This window comes from Marmota monax, unplaced genomic scaffold (genome assembly GCF_021218885.2).
Source record: "Marmota monax isolate L192 unplaced genomic scaffold, Marmota_monax_Labrador192_F-V1.1 WCK01_AAM20220418_F8-fsc00449, whole genome shotgun sequence".
NCBI lineage: Eukaryota > Metazoa > Chordata > Mammalia > Rodentia > Sciuridae > Marmota > Marmota monax.
The window spans coordinates 648,126-660,895 of NW_026695239.1; the positions used below are offsets into that span (position 1 = coordinate 648,126).

The 12,770-nt window shown below is 37.1% G+C and overlaps 1 protein-coding gene across 3 annotated transcripts; it reads left to right on the top strand.

The window, feature by feature from the left end:
- On the top strand, window positions 1-10,534 carry C3ar1 (complement C3a receptor 1). 3 transcript variants are annotated; one of them, XM_046440027.2, is made up of 3 exons: window positions 1-205; window positions 6,148-7,648; window positions 8,286-10,534. In XM_046440027.2, exon 2 carries the CDS (start codon window positions 6,158-6,160, stop codon window positions 7,610-7,612), a length of 1,455 nt encoding a protein of 484 aa, XP_046295983.1. In that variant the 5' UTR covers window positions 1-205; window positions 6,148-6,157; the 3' UTR covers window positions 7,613-7,648; window positions 8,286-10,534. The 3 variants fall into 3 exon arrangements, with proteins under 3 accessions (XP_046295983.1, XP_046295984.1, XP_058433562.1); XM_046440028.2 differs by having other exon boundaries at window positions 8,350-10,534; XM_058577579.1 differs by having other exon boundaries at window positions 6,148-10,534.
- Window positions 10,535-12,770: the final 2,236 nt, after the last annotated feature.

Sequence of the window (12,770 nt, forward strand, 5' to 3'; positions counted from 1 at the left end):
ACTCTTCCTGTTGAACTCAAGACAGTGGTCTAGATCATGAGGCTGACTTTACCATCGGAAACAGAAAGAAGGAAAAGAGAGAGAACTCAGCAAGTTGCTTAAAAATATTTCATGACTTCATTGTGGCTAAGTGTGGAGGTCAGTTAGGACTTCTGGGGACCTACAGATTGGTGCTGAAGATTTTAGCTACAGTCTTGGTTATTTGGTAAGAATACCTAAATTGATCTGATGCCTTGTGTTTAGCCTGCTTTGCTCATTGCAGATAAGGGTTATCATCTCCTACTTTCCTCTATTCCTTCCCCACCTTTTATTTCTCTTGTCTTATCCTTTGTCTGATTTTATTTTTCTAAATATTTCACATTCTAATTGTCTCTGCTTTTAACATCTTCATTCTGGAAATAATAGTGAATTTTTGTGCCATCCCCTCCAACTATTTTTTTTTTGGGGGGGGGGCAGTAACCAGTGATTGAAACCAGGGGTTCTTAACTACAGAGTCATATTCCCAGTCCTTTTTATTTTTTATTATTTTTATTCTTTATTTTTGGGTACTGGGGATTGAACTCAGGGACACTCAACCTCTGAGCCACATTCCCAGCTCTATTTTGTATTTTATTTAGAGACAGGGTCTCACTGAGTTGCTTAGCACCTTGCTTTTACTGAAGCTGGCTTTGAACTTGCAGTCCTCCTGCCTCAGCCTCCAGAGCCACTGGAATTGCAGGTGTGCACCACCACACCCGGTTATTTCTTATTTTGTGACAGGGTCTCACTAGGGTCCCACTAAGTTGCTGGCGCTGGCTTTGAACTTGCAATCCTCCTGCCTCAGCCTCCCAAGTCGCTGGAACTACAGGCATGCACCACTGTGCCTGGCTCATTTTTCCCTCTTAAAGTGTCTATGTTTCCCCTCCTACTCTTTGATTCCAGTTTTCCCCATTAGTTTTGGGTTTGTTTTTTTTTTTTTTTTTAATCATTGATTATACACACTTATACACACACAGAAATTCTCATTTTATTTCCCTATTTTTTTTCTTCTACTCTTCCCATTTCTTATTGCTACTGGCTCTGTCATTGTATCATTACTATTTGATTCTGGGATAAAATAGTTTTCCTTTACTTATCATAGACGAATTTTAGTTTCAGAATTTTATTCTTTTAATTACTATTGACCCCTTCTATAATAAAATCTAAGGGAAAAATTTTCTACTAATCTTAAACACAGTGGTATTTTTTAGCTAAAGCTTAAAGAAATGTAAAACATAATCTTGCTCTGAAGGACTTTTAAGGCTTGTCTCATATATACTTTCATTTCATGACAGACAATATGTAATGATATAGCTCATACAGGTAACTTCCCTCATATTGGAATTTTGCGCTTTTCAACTCTTATTATTTCAGTTTGTGCAGTGCCCTTTACTAGAAATACCGTATGTTTTTTGCTATGTGATGCTTTACAGTAAAAAGAAATTGGCCTGACACTCAGTGGACGTAGCATCTGAGAACCTCCTGAGTTGTGGTTGTGTAAAAGTGACCTAATCTACTGAGTTTCAGTATCAAAAATTACAAAAGTAGGGAGAACTAGAGATGACTATTCAGTTTTCTTTCAGTCCTAGCAATCTATGACTTTATCCTTCTTTCATTGTTTTATGGATCTATGCATAAGTCTGTATGAATCTCTGCATAAATGGTGCAATAGATCAAGGTAGCTGCCATTCACAAGAGAGAGGGAAGAGCTCATGATAGGACTTGAATATTTGAGTAGAAAAGGCCACAGAAAGGAGAATGGGAATAATTTCTTTTTTTTTTTTGTATTTTGTTGACGTTATTTTCACTTCTGCTAATCCTATATATCCCTTTAAAAATGTTTGTTTAACTCAGCAGAACTACTTTCAAGTCACGAAAAAATTTTGGGCCTCTATAAAAAGAAATGTAGAGTATTATTGTATCCAGTAAGAATTAGGAACTTAAAAAGGAAGTTAGAAGCAACAGCATAGGAATTAAGAAAGCAGCCATGGTAAGGATTAAATGGATAAGAATTACAATGTTGAATTTAGTTAAAGATAAAGAAAAAGCTAACCAGGCATATCTGTAATTCCAGAAGGCTGAGGCAGGAAGATCACGAATTCAAAGCCAGCCTCAACAACTTAACAAGGCCCTAAGCAACTTAGACCCTGTCTCAAAATAAAAAAGGGATAGACATGTGGCTCAGTGGTTAAGCACCCCTGAGTTCAAGCCCCAGTACCAAAAAACAAAGTCAACCCTAGGTGAGCACTCATCTGTTGAAGTTATATTTAGCCTTTATGTCATATAAGGTACTGAGTTAAATTCTGTGGAACAATTATTTATGCAGAAGACTATTTTTACCATCATGAAATTTAAGGCCAGAATGATAGATAAGACAGCCATGATCTTAATTGATAATTATAACACAAGATAAAAATGTGCCATTGCATAGAGAATATGAAAAAGGATTCAACGCACACAATCAATATGCTGAAGAATTAATTTCTAAATGGCATTATAAGAAATTATTTCAAGGAAAATATAATATTCGAGCTTGACCTTGAGGAATATGTAATATTTCAATAGGCAGAGATTAAGGATGGAGGAAAGAAGAGGCTAAATGAAAGACATAATTCCAGATAGAAGTAAACAGCATTAGCCAAGAAATAAGAAAACTGCATTAATTTGGAAGAATGAATCCTTTGGGAAAGTAGTGTACACTTACAGGAATGTTCAGAACCAGGAGAGAATAATGTCACAGAGGCCAAGAGAACACTGTTAAGGACTTAGCATACCGAATGACAAATTTTACCTTGTGGAGGATGAAGACAAACAGAGGTTTGGATTTGTTCTCTAGAAGTAATGGGGGCAGTATGTAAATTAAAAAGGTTAAGAAACGGGCTGGGGATGTGGCTCAAGCGGTAGCGCGCTCGCCTGGCATGCGTGCGGCCCAGGTTCTATCCTCAGCACCACATACAAACAAAGACGTTGTGTCTGCCGAAAACTAAAAAATAAATATTAAAATTAAAAAAAAAAAAAAGGTTAAGAAGGAAGTGGTCAGAACAATGTACCCCCAAAAGAGCCAACATCCTGGAAAAGAGAAACTATGCTAAATTAAGAAACTTAAGATATATAACACCCCATAGTAAAGTATGATTCTAGATTGGATATTGTCAGGGATAAATCTTTTTTTTTTTTTTTTTTTTAGTTGTAGTTGGACACAAGACCTTTATTTTATTTATTTTTTATATGGTGCTGAGGATCGAACCCAGGGCCTTGCACATGGTAGGCAAGCACTCTACCACTGAACCAAAACCCCAGCTTCCATATAAATCAATTATAAAAGATATTTTAGGGGCAGTTGACAAATAATTGGACAAAGACTAGATATTCCTTAAAGTACAATCATACCGTGTAATGTGAAGACTGGTAACTGAAAACATAAACAAGTTTATAAAACAATATGTATTTACACCCCTATTTATAGCTGCATTATTCACAACAGCCTAAAGGTCAAAGGAATCTGAAGTCCACTGACAGATAATTTCATAAATAAACTCTCATTTTTGCATTGGAATATTAGCCTTAAAAAGGAAAGGAATAATGACACATTCCACAAAATGAAAGGCAGTATGCTCAATGAAAAAAGAAAAAGCCAGACACAAAAAGAAAAAGACTATGAAGTATGTAAAGTGGTCAAATTTGTAAAAATTGAAAGAATGTTGGTTGCGGGGGTGGGGGGTGGGGGGCGGGCAGTGGAGAGGAGGAAACTGGGAATTGCTTCATGGGTACTGTTTCCGCTTTGCAATATGAAAAAGTTCTGGTCATTAGTTTTGCAACAATGTGAATGCAGTAAATACTGCTGAACTATTAATACTGGTTAAGGCAGAGTGCAATGGTACACACCTATGATGGCAGCTACTCAGGAGTCTGAGGCAGGAGGAACACAAGTTTGGCAACTTAGTGAAATCCTGTCTCAAATAAAATTTTTAAAAGCTGGGGATGGGGCTGGGGTTGTAGCTCAGCAGTGGAGCACTTGCCTAGCATATGCAAGGCCCTGGGTTCGATCTTCAGCACCACAAAAAAATAAATAAATAAAATAAAGATATTGTGTCCAAATATAACTAAAAAAAAAAAAAAAATCAAAAAGCTGGGGATGTACAAGGCCCTGGATTTAATCCCCAATATGAGAAAGAAAAAGAGAGAGAGAGAGAGAGAGAAAGGAAGGAAGGAAAGACTAAGATGGTAAATTTTATGTTGTGGGTTGGGTTTATGACTCAGTGGTAGAGAGTTTCTCTCACACTCATGAGGCCCTGGGTTTGATCCTCAGCACCACATAAAAATAAATAAATAAATATTAAAGATATTGTGTCCATCTACAACTAAAAAATAAATAAATAAAAATTTAAAAAATTTTGTTGTGTGTTTTACAATTCAAATTTAAAAAAAAAATATTCATGGTATGATCTAATTTTGTTAAACTTTGTTTAACAAAAAAAATGCATATACATATGTATACACACATATATGGAAAAAAAAGATCCAAAGGATATAAATTAAGATATAGTAATCACTGACTGGTGGATATGACATTTTCATTTTTTTCTTTCTTTCTTTTTTTTTTTTTTTTTGGTACCAGCGATTGAAGCCAGGGGCACTGAGCCACATCCCCAGTTCTTATTTGTATTTTATTTAGAGACAGGATCTCACTGAGGTGCTTGGGTCTCACCAAGTTACTAAGGCGTGGCTTTGAACTCAAGATCCTCCTACCTCAACATCCCAAGCCACTAGGATTACAAGCATGAGCTACCGTGCCAGCTCATTTTCTTAATTTTACTTGTCTGTTTCCAACTCTCTTCATGCCTATTTTCTGCTTTTGTAATAATAAAGCTATTTTCCCCAAATTTTACTCTAAAACACAAGAAAGAAATGATGAAAGCAGTCAATGCAAAGAGCATCAATAACTCTTGAGAAATCTGATAGTAAAAGAAGAAGTTGCATCTGAAAGACAAAACCAAGTGGCGACTCCCTCTTTTTGTGATAGTTGAGTCCTTTAAAAGTCTGCTTAAGGAAATGGATCCAACTTCTGCCATCAGAGAAATTAAAATAAATAAATTTAAAATTTTTCATATCATTTTAGATTGTGAAGCTTCCAAAAGCCTTTTCATTAACACAGATTGGGGATCACAAGTTCCAGAAGTTTTTGTTTACTCATACTTATTTGTTTAAAAAAAAAAAATATATATATATATATATATATATATATATATATATATATATATATATAGTAAATGGACACAATACCTTTATTTTGTTTATTAATTTTTTTAATGTGGTGCTGAGGATTGAACCCAGTGCCTCACATGTGAGGCAAGCGCTCCACTGCTGAGCCACAACCCAGCCCCTACTTGTTTGTTTTTGGGGACATGAAGCATGGAGTGAGTCAGTGGAAAATGAGAGATAAAAGTACAAAAAAAAAAAAAAAGAATCATAAATTTGCATTGATATGGACTTCTAAGTGAAGTTGATATTTTGATACACATTCAAATCTATCCAGCAGATTTTAAACTGTCAGAAAATGTTTTTGTGTGGTTTAGTATGAAGTCAACTATTATGGTTTGGATATGTGGTGTCCTCCAACAGCTCATGTGTGAGACAATGCAAGAATGTTCAGAGATGAAATGATTAGGTTATGAGAGTTGTGACCAAATCAGTGGATTAATTCACTTTTCTGGATTAACTGGATTCAGGCAGATAAGGTGTGGTTGAAGGAAGTAGGTCTCTGAGGGCATGCCTTGGAATTTATATTTTGACTCTGGTGAATGGAGTAGTCTCTTTCCTCCCCTCCCCTCTCATCCCCTCTCCTCTCCTTCCTGATTGCCATGTCCTGAGCTGCTTTCCTCTGCCATGAAATTTTGCCTCACCTCTGAAACCATAAGCCAAAACAAACTTCTCCCTAAATTGTTCTTTGTCAGGTCTTTTGGTCACAGTGATGCAAAGATGCCTAAAACATCAAGGAATATAAACAAAAACATGTGAGGGCCTTCTGGCTTTGTGGTGCCACATCATTATGTAGGCAGGTTAGGATTTTAAGAATACACATTTTACAAAGATACTGTTAGTTATAACATTTCTTTCATCTTTTTGCAGAAGTTTAGCAATGGAGTCATTCTCTGCTGAGACCAACTCAACTGACCCACTCTCCCAGCCTTTGTATGAACCCCAAATAATTCTCTCCATGGTCATTCTTGGCCTCACTTTTTTATTAGGATTGCCAGGCAATGGGCTGGTGTTGTGGGTGGCTGGCCTAAAGATGCAGCGGACAGTGAACACAGTTTGGTTTCTTCATCTCACCCTGGCAGATTTTCTTTGCTGCCTCTCTTTGCCCTTCTCCCTGGCTCATTTAGCTCTCCATGGATACTGGCCCTATGGCAGGTTCCTGTGCAAGCTTATCCCCTCCATCATCATCCTCAACATGTCTGCCAGTGTCTTCCTGCTTACTGCCATTAGCGTGGACCGATGTCTGATGGTACTCAAGCCAATCTGGTGTCAGAATCATCGAAGAGTGAGGACAGCCTTCGCTATTTGTGGATGTATTTGGATGATGTCTTTTGCAATGTGTATTCCTGTGTTCATGCACCGGGAAACATTCACTGTAGACGATTATAAAATGTGTATATACAATTTTGATTTAACCAGCTCAGATTATTCGGATTACACCTATGATCCAGATGAATTAGAAAATGGGTCTTTCACCAACTCCATTGTTCAGCAGCCTGGAAAAATGGATGATAAGTTAAATTCTTCCTCTTTCCAAGCAAACAATTATCCTTGGACAGCCCCCACCATCCTCCAATCTCAAACACTTCGAAGACATTCTGGAGATTTGATCCCTGGGGAGTCAGCAAGATTATCCAGTCAACATCCATCTTACAATAATTTTAAGCCTCCTAATATTTCATCTGCAAGCCCCAGTGGGTTTCTCACTGAAGATCATAAAACCGATGTACTGCATAGCCCTAATAATTTTCTTCCTACTGATTTAGACCTCTACCCCAGGGCTTATAGTGATAACTTATATGAACCTGAGGAATCACAAGATTTCCAGGATTATAATTTAAGCCAATTTCCTGGTGACAGTCAAGTGCAAAAAACTATGATGATAATAACCATTACAAGGTTAGTGTTGGGTTTCTTGCTGCCTTTTATTATCATAGTGTGCTGTTACAGCATCATCGTTTTTCGAATGCGACGAAGCCAACTGACAAAGTCTCGGAACAAAACTTTCCGAGTGACCGTGATGGTGGTGACTGTATTTCTTGTCTGCTGGACCCCATACCATATTGTTGGAGTCCTATTACTGGTTATTAACCCAGGATCTTCCTTGAGAGGAACTCTATTATCCTGGGACAATGTGGCCCTTGCTCTAGCATCTGCCAATAGTTGTTTCAATCCCTTCCTCTATGCCCTCTTGGGGAAAGATTTTAGGAAGAAAGCAAAGCAGTCTGTGAAGGGTATTCTGGAGGCAGCCTTCAGTGAGGAACTCACACACTCTACCAGTTGTTTCCAAAACAAAGTCTTTACAGAAAGAAACAGCATCAGCACAGGTGTGTGAAAATACAGAGCAACCTACCCAAGTAGATGTCTTTAGGTGAGTATTTGTAAAAGAATGAGGGATTATGACAAGCAGGAGACTTCAGAAATCATCAAATAATCAATCTAGCAATTCTCAAAGTGTGGTCTCAAATTACTGGCATCAGCATCTACTGGAATGGAAACTTGTTAGAAATTCAATACTCAAGGTTCCATGGATGAATCAGAATCTCTGGGAGATGAGGCCCATTGTTTTAACAGGCCCTCTTGCTTCTCATTAACACCAAATTGGAGAATCATTATAAAAATTAGTGTATTTCTATCCCTAAGCCATGTGAGATAAATAAGAATCTAGTCTTTTTGTGTGTGTGTGGGGGGGGGGGGGGGTTTACAGGGAATTTAGCCCAGAGGTGCTTTACCAGTGAGGTATATTCTCCCAGCCCCCAATTTTTTTTTCTTGAGACAGGGTTTTATTAAATTGCTTAGGGCCTCACTAATTTGCTGAGGCTGGCTTTGAACTTGCAGTCCTCCTGCCTCAGCCTCCTGAGTAACTGAAATTAAAGGCATGCACTACCATGCCCAGCCTACTCTATTTTTAACTGTTTCCATCACTAAGTTTTTTCTTTAGCATTATCTAAATCCTTTTCCATATTACCAACCTAAGACCATTTCTTCTTGTCTTACATGAATGGAAGATAACCACTTATTCTATATGGCTTTGTTATGATGTTGGTGGTGACAGTTTTCAATGAAAATAAGTTGCAGAAAGAAAAAGCATGTGAAAACAAGGAGTTATGCGCCTGAGTCTGGAGCAGAGTACAATGCCAGATGTCTGCTGCTGGGAATACCCCTGATACAGGATACAGGAAGTCAAAGTTTCCAAGATTACCACTAAAGAGCATCTAGAATACATCTAAAAACTTACTTATGAAATATCATGGAAACTGTGGTTTGGGGAGTTCTCTATTTGTTGATTCTATCTGCCTACTGATAAAACCATCTATCTTCATTCCTTTTTAATTTCTTAATTCCTTATTGTTCCCCTGCCTCTTAATCTTCTTTCACATAAGACTTTGTGCTTCACATAACTCCTGATTCTTTAAGGTTCTAATTAGTCTGCTTGCCCCAAATTAATAGTTTTCAAGGAACTCATTTCAAATGAAAGGAGGAAGAGAAGGGAGGATGGAGCAGCATATCTTTGATTCACTGAAAAATGACTGAGAACCCTGACAGGAATACCATCAAAAAAGTGTTTTAAACATGGCTCCAGGTCTCTTTCATGCCCAAATTACCAGATATAGCTTTTAAGTATCTATTATTATTTTACTACCAGGGATTGAAACCAGAGGTGATTAACCACTGAGTCACATCCACAGCCCTTTTTATTTCTGGAGATAGGATCTCTTGAAGTTGGTTAGGGCCTCAGTAAGTTGCTGAGGCTTTTGAATACACAATTCTCCTGCCTCAGCCTCCGGGGCCCCTGGGATTACAGGGGTGTGCTACCATGCCCACCAGCATTTAAGTTTTTAAAATTAATCTTTATATTTACCAAGTAATAGTAATATACACATTTAATTATTAAAGAATTTAAAGATTATAATAAAATGAGGCCTTCTATTCCATTGCCCAATAACTCGCAACTCCCACTTTCATTTCCCAGAGATAACCCTTGTAACAATTTTAGATATTTCTCCTGATATTGACCATGTTCCTAAGTAATATGCTTTTGCAGCTGTTTTTGTAGACATGATAAAATGACTTCTTGTTTTAAAAGATGAAGGTTTTTATCCAGATATCTTCCTATTTCTAAAATAGTTTATTCAACATGCCAACTTTCATAATTTGCTCACGATCACAAATTTTTCTTCTAATTTGCCTATATATTCCAACAACTTATATAGCTTTCCTTATTTTTTTTAAAAAATTTATGAACACATATTAATTGTACATATTAATGGGGTTTGCTGTGCTATTTCCATACATGCATACAGAATGCACTGATCAAATCCAACCACTCTTTTCCCATCACACCCCCCCACCACACCTCACACACACACCCTTCCCAATTTCTATAGTAATTATAACTTTCATATCAACTTTTTAACCACTACCTATGAGACAGAATATGTAGTACTTGTCTTTCTATGCATAGCTTATTTCCCTTAACATAATGTCTTTCAGTTCCATTCCATTTTGCTGCAAATGACAGGATTTCATTTCTCTTTATGACTGAAAAATACTCTATTGTATATGTATACCACATTGTCTTTATCCATTCAATTGTCAATGGGCATCTAGACTGATTCCATATCTTAGCTATTGTGAATAGTACCACAGTAAACCTTCTTTGGTTTTTAAAAAGCATTTTTTCAATTCCTGCCACCTTTTCTTTCCTCTGTGTATTTCATCATGTTAAACCTTTGAAATTTTGGCTTGTTTGTACTACAACATAGCATTTTATTTTATTTTTTAAGCAAAGCTTTTCTTCATTTAAAAGGGGAGGGCGAAAAACAACAAAACTATACAGTAATCTTTCCTCATGTTCATTGCACAAAATGAGTTCTACTAGAACTTTGACACTCTGGTCATTTTTACAGTTTTAAATCTCAACTTTAAAAAATGTTTTCCTATTCCAAAAATCTCTCATAACTTTTTTTTAAGATGGTGTAGAAACAGTATTTCTGCACAATTCATTGGAATTTTCTTTGTTATTAAAATATCTTCTCTCATAGCATTTTAGACTTTTAAGAATGATTTGCTCAATAATTAAGGTAAGGGTCTAGACTACAAATTTGTTGTAAAATACTGTGCAGAAAAATTTCAAACCACTTGGAATTTTTTGTTTGTGAGGAAATAATGTCTGACCTGATGTAAGATTTGCAGTAATAGCTTTTCAATTTAATTTGCTTATGTATTTCATGTGAATAAATTTTTTTGCCCCTGGTTCCTTTCAAGTGTCAGAAATTCATGCATCCTTTAAATGGACACTAAAAGGTGGGACTACTCCACCATGAACCTGCAAGGGGTTACTGACTCTCCCAACAAAAGTTCACTACATTTAATAGCATTTAAAAAAAGGACTGTTAAAGGCATTAAAAAAAAAAAAAAAAAAGGTCAACTAATGAAACCCAGTGGTGAGGTGTGGGAAAGAGACAAAGGACAACTGAAACCAAAGGCTTTCACATTTCTCCTGTTCTACCTGGCAAAAATAAATTGGAGACAAACACTAGTAAGATAAAACTGGAAACATTTTTTTTTTATTAAGAAAGCATGCAAAAAAAAAAAAACCCAAAAAACCCAAGAACAACAACATCGAATTGTAAGACCATATACCCCTTCCCAGCCTGCACCAATGCAAAGCATTATGGGTGGTATAAAGGACTCACCAGACCAGAAACATGGGGTTGAGGAGAGGAAACCTGGGATGGTTAGGTTGATACCAGACACTTGCTCCTTTTGTCCCTCTCCTCTGCTTTCTCCCTTATTTCCTCATTTAGGCAGTGAGCTCCTGCAATTTTCACACATCACCCAATACAACAACAATGACTATACTTCATGTCCAGCAATGCTGGACCAATAATAAAAAGTAGTATTCTTTCCATTTCATGGAGGGAAAGGGAAATTGAGGCCCAATGGGAGTCAGATTTGTCTTGTACCATTTAGCAAGGCTGATTTTGGTGGAGAAAAGCTGGAATCTCAGGTGACCTACTGGCCAATCTCCAGTCCCAGCCCCAAACTTCAGTTACTCTGGCTGACCACCGGGATTCTTAATGAAACTAGTTTTCAGAAGACACAGATGAACAAGGGGCATTTGTGTGTATGATTTAGCCTACCCTTCCTAACTCTGTATGGAACCGAGTAGAAAGGGGTTTTAGAAAAGAGGAGTGTTAATCTGTAAAGAAAGAATCTTGGGGAGAACTGAAGGGAAATTATATGTAGGGTGTACCTTGAATGGAAGGAATAAGGAAGAGATGCCTATCATAGGGACACCAGGCAAAGGCATTTTGCCTCCCTCTATAAGAAATGCTCCTCTCCCTAATGGAAAATATTGTGTCATACTTCAACCTCACTAAGTACTCTCCAACACAATGAGGGATTCAATCTACTCTCATCCCCATTTATTTCTTACAAAGGCTTCAAAGAAATAAAGTGCTCTTTAGTTAACTGCCCTATCTTGCCCCTTTACTTCAGCCTCACCGAACTTCTCCAACAAACTCATATATAACCCCCTTCCAAAGAAAGGAAAGGGGTATATGAGGGGGAAAAGCAGGAGATTAGAAAGTCCAATATCTTGGAAAACATGGATAAATAAAAGGATATGAACAAACAGTAGAAATCATAAAGGGCTGTGTCCATTCCATACATTCTGTCCTGCAGCTTTCAGAAAGGGAAAATTCAGTGAAATAAAAATAGAAGTAAAATTGTTCTTCCCTCTCCTAACTCAAATGCAACAAGTTATATTAAATATATACTACGAACTTTGCAGCAATAAATCATGGCCATCCCTTGTTGAAGGAGACAAGTTATCCCTGTAACTTCTTCTGGAAGTTGCCCTTGGTCCTCACTGAACTCTTTCTTCTAGATCATTTTCTCTCTTCTCCCAATTTCCTCCACCTATCAAGAGGCTAATTGCAAAAGCTTTAGCCCTGATGATCTGTATTTCAAGAGTAGCATCTTCCTATATATATTAAATAAATGAAATATTCCCTATCCAAATCTATGCCAGCTCCTTTTTCCTCTCCCCACCCTCCACTACCAATTCTATAAGTGTGATTCTGCTATGATGCAGGAAAGAGATTCCCATATCATAACGAGGACATAATGAAACCCACAGTATGAATGCCTTACTTTTTCTTTCTTGAGACTCCCAGGAAATGAAGGAAGAAAACAAGATAGTTTAAATATTAGGGCAAACAACTAGAGCTCAAAATGATATTTGCTCCATGGGAAAAGGTAATGAAGGCAACCTATGAAAGTCAGAGCCATCGTTAATTTTCAGAGAGAATTATTTTTAAAAAGCCAAGATGACTAAGTTGAAATCATCTCCAAGAAGCTGAGCCTATGCTGAATAGTTGTCCTCATGTACAACCATAGAAGAAGAGTTCAAGCCAAGGCCAATCCAATTTCCTTAGAAAATGGGCTAGGAATAAGCCAATGAGAGCTTACATGACACAGCAATA